At 47.1% G+C, this 25,253-nt stretch overlaps 1 protein-coding gene across 11 annotated transcripts in view; it reads left to right on the top strand.

Moving 5' to 3' along the window:
• Nucleotides 1-25,253, top strand: part of OTUD7A (OTU deubiquitinase 7A) — a 441,745-nt gene that overhangs the window by 410,852 nt on the left and 5,640 nt on the right. For all 11 annotated transcript variants that reach the window (XM_037832844.1, XM_037832852.1, XM_037832850.1 and 8 more), the window contains 2 exons: nucleotides 24,026-24,140; nucleotides 24,316-24,400. In XM_037832844.1, coding sequence (XP_037688772.1) covers nucleotides 24,026-24,140; nucleotides 24,316-24,400 — 200 coding nt within the window. The remainder of the gene's footprint in view (nucleotides 1-24,025; nucleotides 24,141-24,315; nucleotides 24,401-25,253) is intronic.

Genomic DNA, 25,253 nt, shown 5'->3' on the forward strand with positions numbered 1-25,253 from the left:
CCTGAGTGGATGCAGACAGAGGCTCTCCCCAGCACTGGGTGCTCAACACCCTTTTGATTTCTGGGTGCCGTGGGCTGGAGGGCACTTCCTCAGGAAGGGCAGGGAGTGTCCGAAGGCCAGGCTGTAGTTTCATGCTCAGAGCAGCTTCCTTTCTCCAATGGTGGGGTCAGTGCTGGATGCTCAGGAATGGGGTGGAACACCAGACTGCCACCTCAGGCATATCTCAGCCGGGTAGAGCTGAGCATGCACCAGGCATGGGCTTCCCATTCCTTCTAAGATGGGCATGGCACTCGGGGGCCTTCGGTCTGTGTTATAGGTGGCTCTGGGGCCTTTGCTGAACCAAGGGGCCTCTTGCAGGTGGTTTCTATTGCCATGGAGCATGGGAAACCCATCTCCCCTCCTCCAGGCTGCAGACAGTAGGAAACCCAAATTCCCTCCCTCCAGGCCCTCCCCTGCCATGCAAGTCTCTGCAATCACAGGACTCCCTGGTGCTAATAGAATGCACCCAGGTGCACCTCAGGCCACCACCCTCAGCGGGGCAAGCTGCTGCCCTTCCCATGGCGTCACACACCCAGCAGGTCCTACCTGCCCCCCAAAACTTCCTCTTCGGAGGGTACAGTCAGGGCTAGAGCAGGAGATGTCCACACAGAGCCCAACATCTTGCCCCAGCCAAACACAAGACACCATCCATCTTCATCTGCTGGATCTGCTGTGACGGATACACAGATGGGTCGGTTAAACAATGAGAATTTATTGCCTTGCTATCTCGAGGCCGGAAGTCCCGATGTCGCCAAGGCCTTGCTTTCTCCCAGAGCGGGTCGCGTGCCGGTGACGGCTGTCCTTGGCCTCTCCTCTGGCCGCCGTGGTTCCTTCTGACTGACCGCATCTGGATTCATCTCCCTCTGACAACTCGCCCTCATTCAGTTGCCCTCACCCCAAATAGGATCTTCTCAAGTGAGTCCACACCATAATTTGCCTTAACGTATTGAAAAGTCCTAGTTACACCCACAGGATGGAGGATTAAGGCCGACGTGAGCATGTCTTTTCTGGGGTTGTCATTCAATCCCCAATGCCATCAAAGACAACCAGGCTTGGGTCAGTAAGACTGAAGGGGCTTCTCCCGGACAACACAGGACAGTGAGGGTCCTCGTGGTAACTTGAATCAGTCCAAACATGTCAAATCCTGGAGTTCATCAGGAAACACATTCTCTGTCGATGCTCAGGGGCCCAGTCGTTATTTTGGAAACTGGCGCACAGAAGGGAAGTATCGAGGGGGCAGCGTGCATTTCCTCTATGAACGCTGAGGGGATGTTTCTCTGCATGGAGGCGTCCCAGCCTGTCATGAAGGGAGAAGGAAAGAGAGAATGAGAAGACCGCCGTTCCTCAGTCCCAGGTGAATCAATGCATCTGGACAGTAATCGGCAAATGCTGTGAAACCTGGTTTAAAAGGAGCTCGTCTTCGGAGTGTGTCGGCAGCCGAGACACAGCTCTGTTCATTCTCACGTCTCTTTCCCACCCAAGAACTGGACCCACAAGTGCTGTTTCGGATGCTTAGGTCCTTCCTCCTGGGCCAGCTGCCTTGAAAGGTGCAATTCGCACCCCAGTCCCCTCACCAGTGCATCATGGCAGGATGGAGCTCAGGAGGAACTTCCCCGTGGGCTTCCAACCAGACCTGAAGGTGCCTCCACTGAGAGTCAGTCAGATGCAGGTAAATCTATACTTCCTCTTCCACCTCAGAATCAGAGCCAATGAGAGATATACTGGGTGCAGAGTGAAGGCCCCCTAAAGCACCCGGAGCTGCCCTCCCCCACAGGACGAACACATTTAGGGTGAGGGGATGTGGAGGCTTGGAGAGCTCCAGAATCATCAGCTGCACCAGACCCCAGCTGTGCTCAGGGCACAGTCAAGACTTCAGTAGAGGTGTCCTGGCTCCTACCTGGCTTTTTGTCTACATCTGTTTGAAATTAAAATAAAATAACAACTCTAGGAACCTTCAGAGTAGATAAAAGAGGAAACGGCTGCTCACTGGTGGCAGACAAGTGTGCTCCTGCCATCCCTACCTGTTCTTGCCCCCACCCCCATGCCAAGAGAAGGTCAAGATGCGAGTGATGGCCTCAGGCACCCTCACCCACTATCAGGCCCCATCCCCTCCCCCAGCCTGGCACCCATGCACAGGAGCAGAAAGGTTCCCTTCACGTCACATGTGGCTGCCCCTGTCCTGCCATCATGCCCCGTCTCCTCCTCCATCATACCTGTCTCCTCCTCCAGCATGGTACCCACACCCAAGAGCAGAGAGTTTGCCTTCACATTACATGTGGCTTCCCAGCAGGTGTCATCTTGAGGCCAGATGTACTGAGCCAGAGTTTTGTGTGAGGGCAAAGGCCTGGCCGCAGACTTCCTCCACCAGCAAGTCATGGGGCTCAGTACATTAATGTGTTCCATTGAATCTCCATTTTCCATCTCCCAGGGGTATTGTGAATAATAAAGGTGATTGATGTTTTATTGCTACAGGGCAATTCAGGTAAACAGCTGAACTGTCACTCAGCAAATCTGGGTGAATGTTGATCATGCAAGCACTGGATGTGTGGGAGGCACAAAGATACAAAAGTACCTGCCCACAGAATGCGTGCAGTCAGTTGCTGAAGACCCCTGAGACCAAGAGGACCTAAATGGTTTCAAGGAGAGAGAGCTGCAAGTGCTGCCCAGAGGTGGCGGTTCACAGCCCAGCAGGGGCCATCCCAGGCAGGAATGCATGCTGGACAGCCCTAGCCCGGGCTAGAGGCCCCCATGCTGTGCAGAGTCGGGAAGGAGAGGGCACCAGCTCCAAAGGGGAGCAAGCCCTGGGCTGGGGAAGCTGACATTCACTCCAGGATGTTCTGCACTAGACGGCATCACTAAGGAGGGCCAGAAGGTGAAGACAGTCCTTGTGGGTGGAGCACATCTTGGTTTGCCAGGGCCGCCGTGACAAATATCACACAATGGGTTGGCTTAACAACAGGAATATATTGGCTCACAGTTTTAGAGGCTGGAAGCCCCCAAAGTCTGTGACGTTCTGGTGCTGGCTTGCTGCAGTCTTGGGGTTCATTGGCTTGCCTCCCATCCCATAGTGATGTTTTTGTTTCTGTGTCTTTTTCTGAGTTCTGGCTTCTCTTTATAAGGCGTCTGGCACTACAGATTAAGGCCCACCCTTAATTCAGTGGGGCCACACCAAAATAGGATCTTAGGAGATCCTATTCACAAATGAGTCCACACTTTAACTGATAACAGTCCTCAAAGGATCCTATTTACAAATGGGTTCACACCCACAGGAATGTGGTTTAAGTTTAAGAACATGCCTTTGGGGCATATGATTCAATCTACTGCAGAGCCTAAGTCAGTTCAAAAGATGGAACTTCTGTGTTCTCATTCTCCAACCCAGAGATCCCTAGCTCACTTCACTATCATCATCTTCCTGCCCAATGGATGCTGCAGCTCTGTTAGTAGCCAGGAGTGTGTGATCCCTGATCCCTCAGCTGACAAAGGCTCCTGGGCATCCTGGGACCTCTTAAAACCGAAGCTGATTTGAAAAAAAAAAAAGGCATATTCTGCAAGCTCAGGAGATCCAAGCCCCCAGCAGATATTTGGGACATGGTTAACCTCCAACAGTTCCACTCAAGGGGAAGAGGCACTGTCCTCACTGGGTGGCTCTGCAGAGTGGCCCAAGAGCTTGCCGGGGTGGTCCAGGCAGCCCAAAAATTTGCATCCATACCCCCAGCTCTTCCTGGTACATGCTGTGAGCCAAGCAGCCCTGACGTCCCCAAGCCTCGCGTCTCCCCTCTCAGACTGACCAACATGGAACCCTCATTCCATGAACATCTGTTGAGCATGTGCTTTTGTGACAGGCACAATTCTAGGGACTTGCAACTGTCATAATTACATGGGGTGATAGGTCCAGACACACGCAGTGGTAAGTGCCCAGGGTTGGATTCTGTCCTTCATTTTGAATAGGGCATTTGAATAGAGCCTTAAAATTTGGGGGTCCCACAGCAACTGCTCAGAGGTGGCCATCGTGAGCTCTGGTGCACATGCCCCAAGCCCAGGGAATGGTCTCTGTCTTATCGGCCAGGGCTGCTATGACAAATACCACACTGCAGGTTGCCTTAAATAACTGGAATTTATTGTCTCATGGTTTTGGAGGCTACAAGTCCAACATCAAGGGGTCTACAGGTCGTGCTTTCTCCTGGAGCCTATAGCATGCTGGTGCTGGCTCACCACAATCCTCGGGGTTCCTTGGCTTGCTTCTCTGCTGCCATCACACGGCCATCTGCTTGTCCTTGTTTCTTCTCTGATTTCCACTGACTTCTGGCTTCTGCTGATTGCATCTGAGTTTCCTCTACCTTATATGGTCTCCAGTCATATCAACTAAAGCCCACCCCGATTCAATCTCTGATTCCTCAGAGATCTAATGTCATCTTCAAAGGTCCAACTTACAAATGGGTTTCCACTCACAGGACTGGTGGTTAGGATCTTGACATGGTTCAATCCTCCAGCAGTTGGCCGGCCTGGAGGTCTCTGGGAGGAGGCCTGGGGCAGTCAGCAGTGGGCTCCATCTCCATAATGTACTACACAGAATGCCAGGGGGAGGCACTCAGGTCCCAGCCTGTGCCCTTGAGTCACACTGCCTGTTCTGGTTTGCTAAAGCTGCCTTTAGGTAAAATACCAGAAATGGATTGACTTTTATAAAGGGGGTTTATTAAGTTACAAATTTACAGTTCTAAGGCCATAAAAGTGTCCAAACTAAGGCATCAACAAGATGATGCCTTCACTGAAGAAAGGCCAATGGTGTCTGGAACACCTCTGTCAGCTGGGGAAGGACATAGCTGGTGTCTGTTGGTCCTTCTTCTGGGTTCTGGTTTCAAAATGGCTTTCTCCAAAATGTCTCTGGGCTTCTGTCTTTCTGAGCTTCTCTCAGCTCTTGGTTCTCTGCTTGGTTCTCCTGGGCATTTCTCTGTAAGCATCTGGGAGTCCTCTCAGCTTCTCTGGGGCAAACTCTGGTCTTCATCTCTTAGCTTAGCATCTCCAAACATCTTTTCTGTCTGCGTCTCCAAACATCTGGGTCTGTGTCAGCTCTTAGCATCTCCCAGGGCAAACTTTGTATTACATATCTTAGCTTCTCTCCAAAATGTCTCTCTCAGCTTCTCTGAGCTCCTTGTTTCCATGAGCTATCTTAAAGGACTCTGGTGATCTAATTAATACCCACCCAAATGGGTGGGCTCACACCTCCGTGGAAATAATTTAATCAGAAATCTCACCTACAGTTGGGTGGCTCACATCTCCATGGAAACATTCAATCAAAAGGTCCCACCCCACAAGATTGGATTAAAAGATCATGGCTCTGCTGGGGTCCATAACAGCTTCACACTGGCACACTGCCCATCAGCAAGGAGAGGGCCCGGGAGCCACCCTAACACTGCCATCACCAGGGTGGAACAGGGCAGCCTCAGAGCACCAAATAGGGGCCTCCTCAGATGGCAGCGAGTTTGAGGTGCAGGGCTGTCACAGCAAGCTACTAGATGGCAAAGCCCAGACTTGGGAGGCAGGAAAACCAGACACCAAGGTCAAGGTTTTGGTCACTTCTGGTCCCCACCAACCAGCACAGCTGTCCCAAGGTTGAGTATGGCACCCTGCATGGTGTAAAGGGCACGACCACCCCACCCCCGGACTCCCTGGTCCCCTGTGTGATGGGTTCCAGGAGTCACGGGCCCCAGATGGAGCAGCCCTCTCATCCTCGTGCCTGAGGAAAGCCTTCCAGGGGCCTGGAAATGAGGTAGAAAGGTGTTCCAGCTGCAAGAGGAGGTCCCTCTTCTCTCCACTCCTCCCCTGTCCGCTCAGTCCATTACATTTCATTTGTGTCTGCCCACACTCCCCAAGGCCTAAACAGATACCATTCCCAATGGACATATAGGGAAACAGCAACCCCGAGATGAAGGGGAACCCACATACAGTGGAAAGTTATTCGGCCATAAAAAAGGAATGAAATGTTGATACATGCGACAAGATGGATGAATCTTGAGGACATCATGTTGAGTGAAGAATCCAGACACAAAAGGATAGATATTGTATGATCCCGCTTGTATAAAATACCTAGAAGAAGCAAATTTCATAGAGATGAATAGTGGGACCAAGGGGAGCAGGCATAGTGGGGAAATAGTTATTGTTTGACGGGTACAGAGATTTTGTTTGAGGTGATGAAAAAGTTGGAGTGATGGATATTGGTTATGGTAGCGCAATATGGTGAATGTAATTAATGCCACTTCAGAGTGGTTAAAATGGGAAATTTTGAGTTGTATTTATGTTGTATATATGTTATTACAGTAAATATATATATATATATGGCTGCAAGGCATTCTTTAAGCTTCTCACCTAAACCTCTTTCCCCTATGTTGAAACGGCCTTCTGAAAGAACCCATTACTTCCTTGTAGCTTCTTCTGCCTCGGCCCGGCCTCTCCTCCCACTGGCTGCTGAGGTTGGTCATCTCCAAATTCAGGAACACACCCATGTTGTCAGGCCATTTGCACATGGGCAGAGGAAAGGGCTTGGGTGGGAAAGGGCGGGAGCTGGGTGTGCAATGCTTTCCCGATTTGTTTTAGGACTTTCTAAATAAAAATGTGTACTTGCTCATATAGCTTCCTGAAATGCTTGTCACCTGGCTCCTCCAAGGGGAAGGTAGCTGTCATTTGTGCCCTCTCTCTCCCCACCTCCCCTGACAGCTTGTGTCTAGGTGCTGCTCCTTCAGCCTGCAGGAAGGACCCTCTGGTGGCTGGCCAGAGGGATGGCCGCAAGGGGGCTCCAGCAACTCAGGGCTTGGACGGGGGGTCTCCATCCAGAACATCTTCAAATGGCCACCAAGGGGCACAAGTCCAGATCTGAGGATTCTCTTAGAGCCCAGCTCAGAACCTTTCAGACTGGCCTCTAGGTAAATGACTGAGTGTTCAAGTTTGCTAATGCTGCCAGAATGCAAAACACCAGAAGTGGATCGGCTTTTATAAAAGAGGGTTTATTTGGTTACACGGTTACAGTCTTAAGGCCGTAAAGTGTCCAAGGTAATACATCAGCAATCAAGTACCTTCACTGGAGGATGGCCAATGGTGTCCAGAAAACCTCTGTTAGCTGGGAAGGCACGTGGCTGGCATCTGCTCCAAAGTTCTGGTTTCAAAATGGCTTTCTTCCAGGATGCTCCTCTCTAGGCTGCAGTTCCTCAAAAATGTCACTCTTAGTTGCACTTGGGATATTTGTCCTCTCTTAGCTTCTCCAGAGCAAGTCTGCTTTCAACAGCCATCTTGAAATGTCTCTCATCTGCAGCTCCTGTGCTTTCTTCAAAGCGTCCCTCTTGCTTGTAGCTCCTCTTCAAAACATCACTCACAGCTGCACTGAGTTCCCTCTGTTATGTCAGCTCATTTATATGGCTCCACTGATCAACTTAGACCCACCCCGAATGGGCGGAGCAACACCTCCATGGAAATTATCCAATCAGAGTCATCACCCACAGCTGGGTGGGGCACATTCCAAAGAAACACTCAAAGAATTACAATCTAATCAACACTGATAACGTCTGCCCACACAAGATTACATCAAAGATAATGGCATTTGGGGGACACAATATATTCAAACTGGCACACTGAGCTATGAAAAAAATAAATCAATTAAAAGAAACAAAGGAGCTGTGTAGTTCATTGAAACAGAACTTAGAAAGAACTTCCAGAATTATCTTAGCTCAGCAGACCCAACCCTCCCTCCCATCTATAACAAACATTTCATAACATATCCTTTGTTACCTTGAAACAGAATTTCTGGATAATATTACCATTTGGGGACAAAAGTCAGTGTGATACCCAACATAAAGGAGAAATAAAAGGAAATATGTATTTTGGTCTGTAAACACTCCAGCCTGGTGACCCCACAGGACTCAGGGGAGCAGTCAGACACTCGCACCTGTATGTGGAACCCCTGCACGTGCTGCCATTATGCAGACAGGTGGATAAAGGTGCGCTGAGGTGACCTCCGATACCACGAGAGCCTCGGGCAGGATTCTCCACAAAGACAACCAACTCTTGGTGAAGGTCCTAACACATGAGGTCCAGTCTTGCCTTCATTACATGAGGGCTGCTTTCCAGCGACCTTCAGTTGAGCTAGACTGGTGCATAGCAGGTTCTGCATTTACACCTTGGCTCTTGGCTTGGCTGACGGTTGCAGGATCGTCCTCCACCAGGCAGGAATGGGTCCAGAGGCACAAGACTTGTGCAAAGCTTCCTGAGCTCATTGTAGGTGCTTCCCAAGGTTTACTCACCTAACCTCCCAATTTTTATCCCCACTGTATTGGTGAGGAAACCAAGGATGGAGGGGCCATCCTCAGTGGTGAAGGGTTGATGGGACAGGTTGGTAGGATAGATGGAAGAGCTTCCAAGCAGGACACTTGGCCAAATTGGGTGGAGATCAGGGTCCACAACCTCTCCCAAGAAGGAGTGCAGAAACAGTCCCCCAGGCCAAAACTTGGTTTGGGTAACCCGCCTTTTAGCACCTGGTGACTCATGAACCTTCAGGAAGGCATTAGTGGAGAAGGGGTTGCTTTGTGTCATGAAAGGCTCCAATGTCATCTGTCTCTATTCTTCCCCCCACCCAAACAATCAATATGTAAGGTAATTCTTTAAATAGTTCTCTCTTCTAAATGCAATTAACCTGTTAGTCTCTCGGGCATAGCCCTCCATGCCACGCAGGGTCAGGGGAGCCCACACCGTGTCCATGGTGCCTTCTCTCATGGGTCCCACTTAGCAAAACCCAAGAGCAGGTCCTGGCAGCCCTTAACCAGCCCATTGGTTGCAGACACAGGTGGCAATGTGAGCAAGGAGCATGGGCAGTGATGCCTATTCAGAGATCAGACAGCTCAGACTGCTAAAACCAGTGGTTCCAGGTGATCACACAAACATTGCTATTCAGTTATCAGAGATGAGACTCAACACACCCAAAACCTGATATTTGTTGCACAAACACACAAATTTTTTGCAAAGAGCACATTGATACCTTGTCTCTTACCACTTAGAAACAACACACCAAGTTTATAAAAATGATCCAGTTGGGCATTTTGTGCAGCCAAACAATAATTCCAAACATCAAGTGATTAAAACAAGTTTTTAATCTATATTCTACACATAATTCCTAGTTAAATCAAATGTTTGTCTATACTTTGCTATTATTCCTCAAACCAAATATAATTTAACATTTCTTCCCCAATTTATTTGACAACAAACCTTCCTTTTTCTTACAGGATTAATTTATAATGAACAACACCCATCTGTGGCTAAGTAGAAAGTTGGCTTAAAACTCTATGAATGGTAGTAAATATTCCATTTATGTGGATTTTATAGTATAGTTTTATTACAATATTGATCTAAAACAAAGTGATTTTTACTCAAAATCACTTCTGTATCCTATGCCAATCCAATTGGCCCACCTGTTTATGTACCTGAAAACAATAATGGAGGTAATAAGAAACAACACCTATAATGGAGCATTAGGACAATCATATGAGTCCAAGTGGCAAGAAAGGCTGTAGAAACCAAATGCAAATTATCTTTGCTTTCTTTGCTATTCACTATGCTTCTCTTCATCTGTTTTGAAGGTTTGCCAATTGCCATTGAAAGATGCCATCAAAGCAGGAGTAAGACGTGCAGTGTCTCCTTCCCCCGGGGGTGGCAGCCACTCTAGCCACACCCATTTCTGCCCCTTCCAGGAGCTCCAGAGCGCAGCCCCCTGTATCTGCAGAGGCCTGTCCCCATTGAGGAAGAGGAAGAGGAGCTGCTGGGAGGGGGCATCCAGACACTCAGCTCAGGTCCCCACATCCTGGGTCATGGGTCTGGATGAGGGCTGTCCTCTCTGACACTGTTGGTTCTTGACCCACGAACCTCGCAGTGGGCCACCAGGTGACCAGATGCTCCAAGCAGGGCTTCAGGAGGATGGAGCTCTGTCCTTGGCTTCCAGAGGGGTTCAGGTTCAGAGTGCTGAGTCGTGCTAGGTAAATGCACAAGAGGCTGTTTATCCATCAGATACCTGTCTACTGTATTGGTTCATGCCTCACCCAGATCAGCTCAGGAGCCCAAAGCCAGTTCCAAAGGGACCATGGAAGGGAGGAGATCCTGGGAATAGGAACCCAGGGTTCGCTGGCCCTGAAGGTTACCCAGCAGGGACTCCAGGGCTCCAGCCCTCCCCTCCAGAAAGCACCTCGCCCACTCCTGCAATGAGACCTGCAGGTAGCCCTCTCGGGAGCTCCTCCCAGCTCTGCCTCTGCCAGTGTCCCGTCAACCACCAGTCTCCTGGGGACACCAGGGGACAATCTTTGGGCATAACTTGTCAACTCCCAGAAAAACCCACTCCTTTTCAGGGTTGGTGTTTCCATAGGTCTCTCTGCTCCACGATTCTAAGCCAGCTTTAACGAGGACCCGGGGTCAGCTGGTTCCCCTTACCATGGGCTGAGGGGTTTAAAACAACTTTTTTTCCGAATTGTAAAAAGAGTTACCATTGCCATAACTTTAGAAAATCCTAAACAGTATATATAAAAGAAAATGAGTCATTTGTAATCCTACCACCCAAAAATAACATTGTTTATGTTTGGCTGTATATATTTTTTGAAATATAGAGAATAGCCTGATATGTAGATAGGTAACATATAGACACATAATTATGGGATCATACTCCACAGATTGTTTTTAACCTGTTTTTTTGTATTTACTTATTTTGAGTATCATCCCATACCACTGAATATTCTTTGCAAATATGTTATCACCTTCATCACACAGGTGTGCTATAATATATATAGCCTCAGTGTTAGGTATTTAGACTGTTTCCATAAAATTTCTATTATAAATAACTGGCATTACAATTTATATACATAAATGCTCCGTGTAGCTCTGATTCCCAATAAAATTTTCTAGAAGGAATTAGTGTGGTATAGGGTAGAAATTTGTATATGTGCAGGTCCATGATTTGCTTTTAAAGTTGTTTTATAAAAGTTATACATTTATATAATTTGAAAATTAAATAAATCTAAGAGGTTAGAATAAAAATGAAACGAAACACTCTCTCAGTTCCCCAGGTCACTCACCAAAGAGTAGCTGATTCTTCTAGTAATTCTTCTACCTAATATGCATCCCTTTATTTCTTCTTTTACAAACTCTAGATACTTCTGCTAACTTTCTGTCAGGATAGACGAAGCTTTGGTTCTCCTTCTTCCCCTCCCCCATCACTCAGCGTAACTACACCACTAGTTTTAGTTGTCTCGGTAGCCAGTATTATTTCACATAAATATTGTTCACAGCAGAGTCACAAAAGAAAACTATGAATTATATTTCTTATATTGCTTTGCTTCCCTTGGTTAATAAATGCCTCGTTGTTTTATTTGTCCTATTCTACACACATAGCCCTAATTCTTTCCTTTTGCCCCATCCTTTTATCTACCATACATATATTCTATCAAGCCCTGCCTGGGAGCTGCTTCATGCTGCTTCCCTCAGGACTGCATACGCACCATACAGCCTTCTTCTACATCTGGGGTCCCAGGGCTTCCCTTCACCTTTCTCCCAGGTTGGATACCCTGTTTCCTGGATCCCAGATCTTCCCTTTGCTCAGTTCCGTCATTAGTAGAATATTCTCCAATTGCATCTTAAGAAAGGATGCAGGAGAGGCAAGTTTCGGAGTCATCGCTTGTCCAAAAATGTCTTTATTCTGTCCTTGCATGGGATTGGGAGTTTGGCTGGGTAGAGAATTCTAATTTCCATCAAAATTTCAAAGGTCTTGCTGCCTTGTCTTGCAACATCTAGAACTGCTGCTGAGAAGTCTGATTCCAGCCTGGCTCCTGAGCTTTGCCTGCCTTGTAGATCTCCCCATTGACTGGGACTAGGCTTCTTGGGGACAGACAACATGAACCCCTCCTACGTGCTATTGGCATGTGGTACTAAAGAGGGCACACAATTCCCACTCAAAACTCCCCCTCAGGATATGTGTGCACTAAGAACACCCTGTAGGGGCAGAGAGTTCCCAACCCACTTTGGGCACAAGTTCAGGAGCCCAGGGATTGCCTGGGGAGTTGAATGCACTACCACCCTGAGGGTTGTTTGGCAGTACAGTCCCATTAATTCTGATCAACTGTTTTCCATTTTATTCCAGAGACTAATAACCGAGCCAAAGACCTTGTCTACATACAACATGTAAGCCAGAGATTTTCCACCTGCCGTTGTAGAGTAAATTCGAGGATTTCAGAGCTAATCAAGAAAAAGACTTGACTGCTAGATGACAGTAACACACGAGGGGCAGCACAGTTCCTCTCAGTGGGAGACTGTCCAGAGACTGCAGCCAGGGGTCTACCCACCAGGGGTAGGGAAATCCCAGGAGGGGTGATTAGGGTCTAGGCAGTGTGTTCAGCCAGCATGGCAGGAAGTCACAAGGTCACAGATCTCCAAGCACCAGAAGTAGCTTGGGGACTTTTAACTACAGGGCTTATTTTATCTGTGGCTAGCAGATGTTGGGCATAGTTTTGCAGGGTATACAAAGCAGGCTAGCTGTAAATGACTAAAAATTGCTTTGGGGAGCCATTTATTTCTCTGGGGTTTTTTTTTCTGTTTGTTTTGTTTTGTTTTGTAACTACATTCAGATGTATAATTCAGTGCTGTTAATTATATTCATAATGTTATGCCACCATCACCCCCATCCATTATCAAAATTTTTTCATCATCCCAAATAGGAACTCTGTACATTTTAAGCTTTAAGTCCTGTTCTGGTTTGCTAATGCTGCCTTTATGCAAAACACCAGAAATGGATTGGCTTTTATAAAGGGCGTTTATTTGGTTACAGAGTTACAGTCTTAAGGCCATAAAGTGTCCAAGGTAAGGCATCAACAATCGGGTACCTTCCCTGAAGGATGGCCAATGGTGTCTGGAAAACCTCTGTTAGCTGGAAAGGCACGTGGCTGACATCTGCTGATCCCAGATTGTGTTCTAGCTCCTCTCTCAACTCCTGTGCATTCTTCAATATGTTGCTCTTGGGGCATTTTGTCCTCTCTTAGCTTCTCCAGACGAAAAGTCTGCTTTCAACGGCCATCTTCAAAATGTCTCTCTAAGTTGCAGCTCTGAGTTCCTTCTGTTTGTGAGCCCCTTTATAAGACTCCAATGAAGTAATCAAAGTCCATACTGAATGGGCAGGGCCACACCTCCACGGAAGCATTCAATCAGAGGCCACACCTTAACCAAAGGTGTCACTCACAGTTTGGTGGGTCACATCTCCATGGAAACACTCAATCAGGAGGTTCCAACCTAATCAACACTTATACCTCTGCCCCTAGAAGATTTCATTAAAGCATATGGCTTATTCTGGGGGACATAATACATACAAACTGGCAGAACTCCCTATTCCTTATCCCCACCTCAGCCCCTTATAACCTATATTCTTGATTCTGATACTGTGAGTTTGCTTATTCTAATTATTTCATATCAGTGAGGTCACACAATATTTGTCCTTTTGTGTCTAGCTTACTTCACTCAACAAGATGTCAAGGTTCATCCATGTTGTCACATATATCAGGATCTTGTTCCTTTTTATGGCTGAAGAATACGCCATTGTCATGGATGTGTAAGAATCTGAGGCTGGCACTGGCAGACTTTTTGGGCTCATGGTCCCCAGCTGCTATGAAGAAGTAAACGCACACAGGGCCAGTGCACAGGGGCCATCTGCTCCTCCAAGTCTGTTCTGGACAAGGATGGCCTCTTCCTTGGGTGTGAGGATGGCAGCTATCAGCTGACACTGGTCCCTTTATTCTTCGTGGGAGTTGCACAGGAGAGGCCTGAGCCCCTGCACTGAGGCGAGGCCACGTCTCCCCCACATTCCCTACTTTCCAAAGGCTACCTGCAGCCTGAGGTCATCTGTCTTGTAAGTCATGACTGGGAAGCTGACAGCACTAGGCATGGCATACAACAACCTGCATTTATCCTCTTTTTCCTAAAACGACATCCTTGGCAGGCAGTACTCTGTGTCCACAGAAACAAGCAACAGTTTGCCTGTGCTTTGGGGTGTGCATCACAGGCCAGAAGAGTGGCGGTCTCACCACCCACGACCCTTCTCCCTTCACAGTGTCGTATTTCAGGAACCAAATTCCATGTTGGGATGATTTTTGGCTGAGAGAGAAAACTGACCTAAAAATGACACAAGGAATAAGGAGATTTATTGTCCTACATAATGAGGAGAACTCTGGTGATGGGGGCAGTTGATTAATCCAGGGGCTCATGGAGAACCTGGGTCCTCTCTGTCCATCCTCTCTCCCCTGGCTTGTGGCCTTCTGGGCAGAGTTGTCCCCTCGGAGGTCAAGATGACCATGGTAGCTCCAAGCCTCACACAGAAACATTTGAAAGGTCAGAAAAGAGAATGTCCCTTACTTACACTGCTTTTTCGGGGTTTCAACAGCCTTTCCCAGACTCCTCCAGTTGATGTCCTCAACAATCATGGGCAAGAGGAAAATGGATGTCTTGGAGTCACCATGACTCACCCGTGCAAGTGGAAAGGGTTCTGGGGCTCTGCTAGTGAGGACTAAGGGGTGGGCAACCAATATGCCCGCTTCCCACCCCCTCCCCATGGCAGCTGAACGCCAAATGCCCAAAAGATCCTTTGCTTCTCCCAGAACATTCTCGAGAGTCCTCCATTATAATAAAACACCTTTTAGAAGCAGTACTAATCACACGTTGATTTCTATTTTACTTTCCAAATACATTTATCTCCTTCAGTGAGTGAATGTTTAAAAAAAAACCTGTGGTACATCTGTACCATGGAATACCACTCAGCCATAAAAAGGAATGAGTATTGGCACACGCAACCATTTGGGTAGATTTCAATGAAATTATGCTGAGTGAAAAAAGCCAATCCCAAAGGTTACATACTGTATGTTTACAGTTATATTACCTTCTTTAAATAACAAAAGTACAAAGATGCAGAACAGATAAGTGGTTGCCAGGTGTATTAGTTAGGGTTCTCTAGGGAAGCAGAATCAACAAGAGATATCTATAAATATAAAATTTTATAAAAGTGTCTCGCGTAACTGTGGGTCTGCACAAGTCCAAATTCTGTAGGGCAGGCATCAAACTGGCAACTCCAACAAAGATATTCGATGAACTCCTCAGGAAATGCTTTGCTGGCTAGCCAAAGAAGAAATGAAGGTCCTTTATCTGCCTCACTTAGAAGTGTTCAACTGATTGGATTAAATCCAGCTGATTCCATTCTCTCATTGTGGAAGACACGCCCTTCATCGATGTAATCAGTTACAACTGCAGCCAGTTGACTGATGATTTAATAAACTAGCCTTCTGGTTTATTAACCAGCCACAAATGTCCTTGCTGTAGTGGTTATGCCAGTGCTTGCTTGAGCAGACACCTGGACACCATCACCTGGCCAAGTTGACACATGTACCTAACCATCACACCAGGGTTAGGGGCAAGGAGAGGATGGTGGAGGCAGGTGGGTGTGTTCATAAAAGGGTAGGACAAGGGAACCTTGTGCTCGTGGAACTGCTCTGTAACTTGATTAAGGTCACGACACACATCTACACACGATAAAACTGCATAGAACTAAATTCATGCGCACATACACGGGTGGGTGAATGTGAAACTACTGTGATACAAACATGATCACTGGAGGGTATCGAGGTCAATTTCCTGGTTGTGATATTGCACCATAGTTGTGCAAGACGTTACCTTTGGGAAAACTCAGGAGATGGGTACATGGGACCTCTCTGTACCATTTCTTACAACTGTATGTGAATCTACAATTTTCTCTCAATAGAAAGTTCAATTTTTAAAAATGTGGTCATAATATTAAACACATACTGACTAGCAGGAAAATGAATGACCTAAAATGACTAAAAATTCCAGTTTACATTTTTCCTGACTCCTTAAAATGTGGATGTGGGGGAGTGATTTAGATAATCCATTCTTTTTTATTGATCTTTCCAAGAACTAACTTTTGGCTTCATTGATTTTTTTTCCTATTATTTTTCTGTTTTCAGTTTCATTGATTTCTGTTCTTATCTTTATTGTCTCCCTCCTACTTGTTTTGGGTTTAATTTGCTATTCTCTTTCTAGTTTCTTAACATGAAAACTACTAATTTGAGAACCTGTCTTCATTTGCCAGGGCTGCTATGACAAATTCCACACAATATGTTAGTTTAAACAACAAGCATTTATTGTCTCATGAAGTCTAAAATCAGGATGTCTGTTCTAGTTTGCTAATGCTGCGGAATGCAAAACACCAGAGATGGATTGGCTTTTATAAAAAGGGGGTTTATTTGGCTATGCAGTTACAGTCTTAAAGCCATAAAGTGTCCAAGGTAACACATCAGTAATCAGGTACCTTCACTGGAGGATGGGAAATGGCGTCCGGAAAACCTCTGTTAGCTGGGAAGGCATGTGGCTGGCGTCTGCTCCAAAGTTCTGGTTTCAAAATGGCTTTCTCCCAGGACGTTCCTCTCTAGCAAGCTTGCTCCTCTTCAAAATGTCACTCACAGCTGCACTAAGTTCCATCTCTGAGTCAGCATGTTTATATTGCTTCACTGATCAAGGCCCACCCTGAATGGGTGGGGCCACACCTCCATGGGAGTATCCCACCAGAGTCACCACCCACAGCTGGGTGGGGCACATTCCAAGCAAATCTAATCAGCACCAAAAGTCTGTCCCACAAGACTACATCAAAGATAATGGCATTTGGGAGACAAAAATGCATTCAAACCAGCACAATGTCAGCAGGACCATGTGTTCTCACGGGGTCGGTAGCATTCTGGCGATGGCCATCCTCCATCAATGGCAATATCTGTCTCCTTATGTCTTTTCTGGTTCCTGCTGTCTCTTGGCTTCATCTGGTTTCCAACTTCTCTTTATAAGGCCTGCAGTCATGTGGATTAAGACCCAACCTCGTCCCTTTGGCCTTATCTAAAGAGGATCTTTGAAGATCCCATTTGCAAATGAGTCCACACATCAACTAATAATAGTGTCTTCAATGGTCCTATTTACAAATGGGCTCACATCCACAGATGAAGACTAGAACATGTCTTTTATGTGGGACATGATTCAGTAAGACCCTTGTTATCTAAAATAAGCATTTTAATGCTATAAATTATCCTCTAAGCACTGCTTTAGCTGCACCATGGAAATCTTATATTGTACTTCATTTTCATTCGGTTCAAAATGTCTTTTAATTTCTCTGAAGACTGACTCTTTGACCCATGGATTATTTAGAAGCTTGTTGTTTAATCTCCAAATATTTGGAGATTCTCCAAATATTGTTATTGGTCAATCATTTCATTTCAGTTATGGTCTGAGAACAAACTTTTATGATTTCTTTTATTTCCTAAGGTTTGTTTTAAGGCTGAGACTGTGTCTTATCTTGGAGACTATTCTATGTGCACTTGATAAGAATGTGCATTCTGCTGTTGATACACTCTATAAATATCATTAGTTCAAGTTTTTTTGATAGTGGCTTTGCCAGTTTGAATGTATATGTCCCCCCAAATGCCATTATCTTTGATGAAATCTTGGGGGGCAGACATTTCAGTGCTGATTAGATTGGAATCCTTTGAGTGTTTCCATGGAGATCTGTCCCACCCAATTGTGGGTGATTACTCTGATTGGATAATTTCCATGGAGGTGTTACCCCACCCATTCAGGGCGGGCCTAAATTAAATCACTGGAGCCATATACATAAGCTGACAAGCAGACAGAACTCAGTGCAGCTGAGAGTGACATTATGAAGAGGAGCTACAGCCAAGAGGGACACTTTGAAGAATGTGCAGGAGCTGAGAGAGGAACTGAAGTTTACAGAGACATTTTGGAGACAGCCTTTGAAAGCAGATTTTTGCTTCAAAGAAGCTAAGAGAGGACAAATGCCCCAAGGGCAACTAAGAGTGACATTTTTGAGGAGCTGAAGCCTAGAGAGGAACGTTCTGGGAGAAAGACATTTTGAAACCAGAACTTGGAGCAGACGCCAGCCACGTGCCTTCCCAGCTAACAGAGGTTTTCCGGACACCATTGGCCATCTTCCAGTGAAGGTACCTGATTTTTGATGCGTCACCTTGGACACTTTATGGCCTTAAGACTGTAACTGTGTAACCAGATAAACCCCATTTATAATAGCCAACCCATCTCTGGTGTTTTGCATTCTGGCAGCATTAGCAAACTAGAACAGTGTCATTCAGGTCTTCTGTATCCTTACTGATTTTCTGTCTATTTATTTGGTCTATTACTGAAAGAATAGTGTTGAAGTCTCCACCTATCACAGATTTATCTATTTCTCCTCTCATTTTGGTTAGTATTTGATTCATGTACTTTGAAGCCCTGTTGTTAGGAACACACACACACACATAAAGGGTTATTACGTCTTCTTGCAGAATTGATCTCTTTTTCATTATATACTGCCTTTCTTTATCCCCGGTAGTAGTCCTTGAAGTCTCTTTGTCTGATATATTAATAGAGTTACTCCAGCTTTCTTTTTGTTAGTGAATATCTTCTAACATATCTATGCCTTTATATTTATAATGGATATTTTGTAGACAGAATATATGCAGGTCTTGCCGTTTTATCCAATCTGACAATTTTGTCTTTTAATTGGTAAATTTTGACTATATACATTTAATGGTACTGATGATATGATTGGATTAAAATCTACCATCTTGCTGTCTCTTTTCTATTTGTTCTATCTGTCCTTTGTTTCTTTTTTCTCTGTCTGCTGCCTTTTGGGTTAATTGAGCTTTTTAATAGTTCCACTTTATCTCCACTATCGACTTATTATTTTACCTCTATTTTTAATTTTAGTTGTTTCCCGTGGTTTACAATAAGCATCTTTAATTTGTCAGATTCTATCTTCAAGTAACATTTTTCTGCTTCATATGTTGTGTAAGAATATTACAACGGTGTATTCCCAATCCCTCATGCCTGTCCTAAGTATTACTATTATCATACATTTTTATTTGACATATGCAGTGAAAACAATGTATTCTCCTCTCTTTGCTTTAGACAGTTGGGTATCTTTTAGGGCAATTATAAGGAAGAAAAGAATGACTTTTATTTTCACCTTCACTTATTCTGTTTCCAGCACTCTTCATTTCTTTGTGTAAATCCAAGTTTGTACTGGTTTCATTTTCCTTCTGCCTAAAGAATTTCCTTTAACATTTCCTGGAATGCAGGGCTGCAGGCAATAATTTTCATTTCAGTGTATTTTCATTCTTGCTTGAGAAATTCTTACTCTCTCCTTCATATTTCTGGGATATTTTTGCTAAATACAGAATTCTGGCTTAAGAATTTTTTTATTTCAGTACTTTAAAGATGTCACTCCATTGTCTTCTGGCATAACTTTTATCATGAGAAGTCTGTAATTCTTACCTTCATTTCTTTGTATGTAATGTGCTTCTTTTTTCCCTCTAGCTGCTGCAAGAGAGGGTATTTTAGTTTTTGTTGTTTTTCCCGCTTGGTGTTCTCTTAGCTTCTTGGACCTGTGATTTGGTGTTTGTCGTTAATTTTGGAACAGTCTCAACCATTATGTCTTTAAATATTTTTTCTGCCTTGTCCTTCCCTCCCCCACCTCTTCCTCTCCCTCCCTCTCTCCTTTCCTCCTTCCCTCTCCTCTTCTCTTTCTAGGATTCCATTTACACATACCTTTGACTGATGTTCCACTGCTCTTGGATCTTCTGTTTCACACACACACACACACACACACACACACACACACTTTTTGTTTCTGTGTTTCAGTTTGGGTAATTTCTGTTGACCTATCTTGAAGTTCCCTGATTCTTTCCACAGCTGTGGAAAATCTTCTGGTCAGCCTCTCAAAGTCATTCTTCCTCTCTGTTATTGTGGGTTTTTTTTTTTTTATTTATTTCTAGTCTTCCATTTGATTCTTTTTTATATCATTTTGCTGAAATTAACAATCAAATGCTGCAGGGTATTCATCTTTTCTATTCAAGCCTTTAACTTTTAGTCAGTTATTTTAAACTCCCTGCGTAATAGGTTGAACATTTGTATCACATCTGAATCTTGTTCTGTCAGTTACTTTGTTTCTCATCAGTGTATTTTCCCCGTCTTTCCTTATCCCTTGTAAATTTTTGTTGAAAGCCACACATCCTGTGTAGGACAGTAGTGACTAAGGCAAATAGTTTTTATCCCTGGAAAGAGGCATGCTTTCCCTTTTGCTAAGTATTTAGTGTAGGGCATTGACTCAGTCTAGTCCTGACTTGAGCTGTGTTTTGGTTTTGTCATTGTCATGGCTACCCTTTGTGCACATGGGCTTCAAATCCCTGTAGTCATAGCTTATGTTTAGGGTGGGCCTGGTTTTCCAGGGGGCTTTCCTCACTGTCTGCTCTACGTTTTGTGCTGCACCTCAGTGAAGTTCTCTCTCCAGACTCTTGCCCCTCTCCCGGCAGCACACTGCTTGGTCAGTTAGCCTGGTTGGGGGTTGGGAGGGAAGGGAGAAGGGGAAGGCTGTGTTCTCCTTTGTGATTCACCTGGGTCTAGGGAGAGGGGAGGACTGTCTCAGTCCTCCTGCCCATCCCTCCATGGGTAGAGAGTATTTTTTTTCCTGTTTCCTACCCCCAGCTTCAGTGGGGACAGGTTCCAGTACCCAGGACTGACAGTGTCTGTTGCCATTTCCCCCTGCTATTTGAGTTCTCATTCCAGGGAGGATAGGATGGATCTGTTCTCAGATCTTTCCAGTCTTTTTCATGAGCACCATGTCAGCTCCCTGGGGAGAAGCCTGCAGGTGGCTGTAGATTCCCTGGACAATTGAGCCCCCCAGGGATTCTGTATTCCCATCCCTGCCTAACTCTTCCTTTATCAAGCTGCTAAACAGTCTTAGTTGGAGTTTTTTTATTGCTGTCCAGCCACGTCTGCCCCAGCCAAGTAAGCGCCCACGCTGGTCTTTTCCTGCCAGGGCCTAGTTTTCCTTATATTTCGGGTTACTTGGTTGCCTTGTGACTTCAGTTCTCTGAAGGGTTAAAGAAAAGTTATAAATTAACAATTTGCCATACTGGTGGGAGCTTTTTCGTCCAGTGCAGAAACTGGAAATCCCCATTCTCTTCTGGAAAATAACTACTCCAAATATGTCCAGGCTAGTGTGAGAGACTGCCTACCTGTTTCTTGACTCAAAGACAGGCAAGAGCTCTTTGAAATTTAAAAAAAAGTTTCCAGGATTATTTTTTGAAAGACATTTGCTGTCATTTTCCACAAGAGGGCAAGCCACTGCACCATAAATCTCTCCCTGGGGAAGGCCAGGTTTCCAGTAGGGAAAGTAAGTACGTAAAGGGATAGGCAGAGGCCTTCAGAGCCTCAATGCTCAGACAAGGAGGGCCTGGGTTGGAGGCCCCTCTGCCTGTATGAGCCCGGCGGTCCCAGCCCTCACTCTTAGGTCACAGCTGTGCTCTCTACAGAAAGAAGACCTCCTTTTAGCCCCTGAGCATCCTCAGTTAGGAGAGGGATAACCCTAGAGCCTCTCTCACTACCCAGCCTTAACCCCACTATAATCGAGGCTGAGAGCCTGCCAGCACCTTTGGAACCTTCCAGATGGGCATCCCCTAATGCCTTCAGTTCCAACCTCCCACTTAGCCATGGGCAACCCAGGCAGTGAGTCTGAGCCCAGCTATTGAGGGTAGGAGCTCCGGGGGTCCCGGGATAGGGAGGGACAGCCAAGGGGGCCATGGGGCCGTACTAGGTTAGTTGGTTTCTCTGAAAACGATAAACCAATAACATGGCAGCTCAACACAATAGAAGCTGGTTTCTCATTCCAAGTCTAAAACAGTTTCTCCCGATTGTGAGGCAGGTAGGGATTCAGGAGCCCACCCCTGCCAGCTTGCAGCTCCGCCCATCTTTCACAGGCCCCAGGGATGGAGGAAGGGGGTGGGTGGAGAAGGCTCATGCGTTACCCAGCCCATTTCCCCTGCCACGTCTGCTCTCATTCCATGGGCTGCAGCCTGGTGCCTGTGCCCTTCTAGATGCTGGGGATTGGGAAAGGTAGCAATGGATGGGCACATGCTTCTCAACGGCAACTCTACTCTGGGAAGCGGGCCAGGGACGTCAGGCAAACAGCCATACCCAAATCACCCAAATCACATTCATGGCAATGACTTATAACACATTCTTGTTATAGAACAGTATTTTCCAAATCTGCCTGATTTCAAGAACCACAAGGGATGCTTATTTGGGTCGTTTTCCCAGATATTCTGTTCTGATCCATCTCTGTGCCTTTGCCAAGCACTCCAGGTAGCTGTGCTGCTCCAGCAGGTTTAGGAAACAGTGTCTATGGAATGAGCCTCTACCTGCTCCCACCTCTCCCAGGGTCCAGGGGTAGGAAGCAGGGACCACCCCTCTGTTTGTCTGGTGACTCATGAATGATGTGACAGGCCAGTCCCTGAGCCCTTCTGGTGAGTCTACCCTCCAGCTCAGCCCTGGGAAGGGCCATGTCAGGGCAGAACCCAGCTGCCCAGTCCCTGGGGCTAAATGGAAAACCCAGAGCTGGCCTTTGGTCAGCACTTCTGTTCCCTTATACAGGGCAGAGGGGGTTTGTTTGCCCTCACAGTTCCTCTTCAGCAACACTGGAGGGCAGCATGGAGTCCATTTTTCCAATTTCTTTGCAGAAAATTAAGTATTAGTGGAATTCAATCTTAGAATTTTTTTTGCCTTTTTTTCTTGCCATGGCACCCTTTGCAATGACTCATGAGGAAATGACACCCACCCCATGCCAACTTCCCGGTGATGCTGGGAAGAGCATTCCTGGCCAATGGCAAACCATGGCAAAGCTCCGCTCCTCACTGGAAAGGGAGCTCAGCTCCTGGGCAGATAGGGAGATGGGGGAGGAGGGGGCAGCACCTTACAGCCCAGAGTGGAGCCTGGGCCCCCTGCCCCTCGAGGCTGGGCTCTTGCTGTCAAAGGTAACCAGCCTCCTGGGAAACAACACACACCTAGATCCGGGGCCCTCATAACTCCAGCTTCCCGCACTCACCCACCTCTGCATCCCCAGCTTTCTCTCCCCACCAGCAAGCCACAGGCATGAAGGCAGGAAACCATGCTCCGGCAGAGGAACTGAGGTGTGGCTGTCCCTGAGCAGGGCTGCAGAGACACAGAGCAGGAGGCAGAATGTGGGTGCTGATATCACCCTCTCCCTGCTCCTTGTCCCCGACAACACCCTTAGGAGGAGTTGGCCTTATCTCTAGGGAGTTGTTCTCTCTGGGTTCCACCATCAGCTCAGAAGCTGCCAGGAGATCCCCCAACAGACCTGTAGACACGCCACTAGTCCCCAGCTACACCCCCACCACCACCGCAGGCTTTTCAAGGTGGGCCAAGATCTCCAGCAGGGTCCAGAAGTCATGGCAGCATGTTTCATTTGGGAGGTTTTATAATGAATCAGTCCCTTTGTGAAATGACCAGCCACAAACTTCACTCCAGTCTCTGCCCAGATGTTTGCTGCTAAAAGGGGGGGGTGGGCCCCACCCTATAAATGCACATCCCCTTCCATCATCCCCTTAGCCTGCACTCTGCACCCCCTGACATCTTCCCAGGTGTTTGGACACTTTGGACCCTTCTGCTTGGAGGAGAGAGCCCCACCCCACTCTCCCAGGAGGTTCACCTGAGGGGCCATGCACAGTGCACCCTGAGCCCCCCGGGGTCCCCTTCCTCAGAAACAATAGAAGGAGTAGCTTTTTTCTGTCCCGCTGACCAGTGGGGCACCTGCCTTCCAACAGACTCAAAACGTTAGCAGAGTCCTGGTTGACGCCTCTAACTGCGATTCGGCATCCACAATAAATACATTAAAAAATATATTAATAATGAAACATGATTTAAAGCTCCTGCAGTTCCAGTATTGTGTTTATTCCCGGAGACGCCCAGCTGGGGCATTCCCTGTTCTCTGCTCCCTGGGCACAGCCGCAGCCTCCATCCTCCTCCGCCCCTGGACCACCCAGCACCCGTGTCTCTTCTCTTGCAGCTGTGATCCCCCTGACGGATTCAGAACACAAGCTGCTGCCTCTGCACTTTGCAGTGGACCCCGGGAAGGACTGGGAGTGGGGCAAGGATGACAACGACAATGCGCGGCTGGCCCAGTAAGACCCCATCCTAGCTGGATCCCCTCTGCAAGGGCCCTACCACCTCCATGGGCCTGGGTTCTTCTGGGGAGGGGGCTGGAAGACGCCTGCTCCCCCTGGGGACAGGGCACTTGCCTGTGCAGGGTGGGACGCAAGCAAAGGGTTGGTTTCACGTGTGCCCTTCTCTTGCCAGCCTGATCCTGTCGCTGGAAGCCAAGCTGAACCTTCTGCATAGCTACATGAATGTGACGTGGATTCGGATCCCTTCTGAGACCAGGGTGAGCCTCGAGTGGCGGGGCCCACGGTCGCTGCGTGCCGGGAAGACCGCGGGGGCAGCCCCCTCACCAGGCTGCGTCCCCCACCCGGGAGCCCTCCACACCAGGTCCCAGCAGCCGGGACTCGGGTTTTAAGTAGCTGCGGCTGTACCCGGTGCGCGTCTGTAGGCGTGGGCTCCAGCTGAGGGATATTTGTTCCCTTATTTTCTGCAGAAGGTGAAGAATAAACACGCCCACTCCGAAAACAAGCCCCAACACACAACTCTCCACTGAGATCAGAACATGATGTGCTGCATTGAAGCAGAATTAATTATAAACAGTGGGTGGGTCCCAGGAAGAGCCAGGGAACCGAGGGCGCGATTCCATAGCAGCCCCCTCTGCCCCGCTAACAGAGGGCAGTAGCGCGGGGAGAGGGGAAGGCAGGGCGGTGGGGAAGGGGTCCAGCTCACCCCATAGAGGGGCTGTGCTGCGGCTGCTCCCAGATGCTGGGAGGGATTAACTGTAAATGTCTGTTTGGATTCACGGTGTGAACTCCCTGGGAAAGGGATGGGTTTGTCAACAATGCTTGCAAATAACTGACCCTCCCAGGCATCGGTTGAATTAGCCATAGTCAAAGGCATGACATCAGCGCGGTGCCTGGTGCCAAGCACCCAGAACATGCAGGGCACTGCACTAAGGAGGCTCATGCTTTAATCCTTACTTGTATTTAATCTTAAGAGCCCTCCAAGGGGCAGGTGTAAATACCCCCATTGTACTGATGGCACAAGTGACTGCCCCAGGCCACACAGCTGGTGGTCTGGCTCCTGAGTCCTGCCTGGACTCCACACTAACATGCCCATCCCAATGCCTGGCAGTC

Source organism: Choloepus didactylus, chromosome 4, assembly GCF_015220235.1.
Source record: "Choloepus didactylus isolate mChoDid1 chromosome 4, mChoDid1.pri, whole genome shotgun sequence".
Lineage (NCBI taxonomy): Eukaryota > Metazoa > Chordata > Mammalia > Pilosa > Megalonychidae > Choloepus > Choloepus didactylus.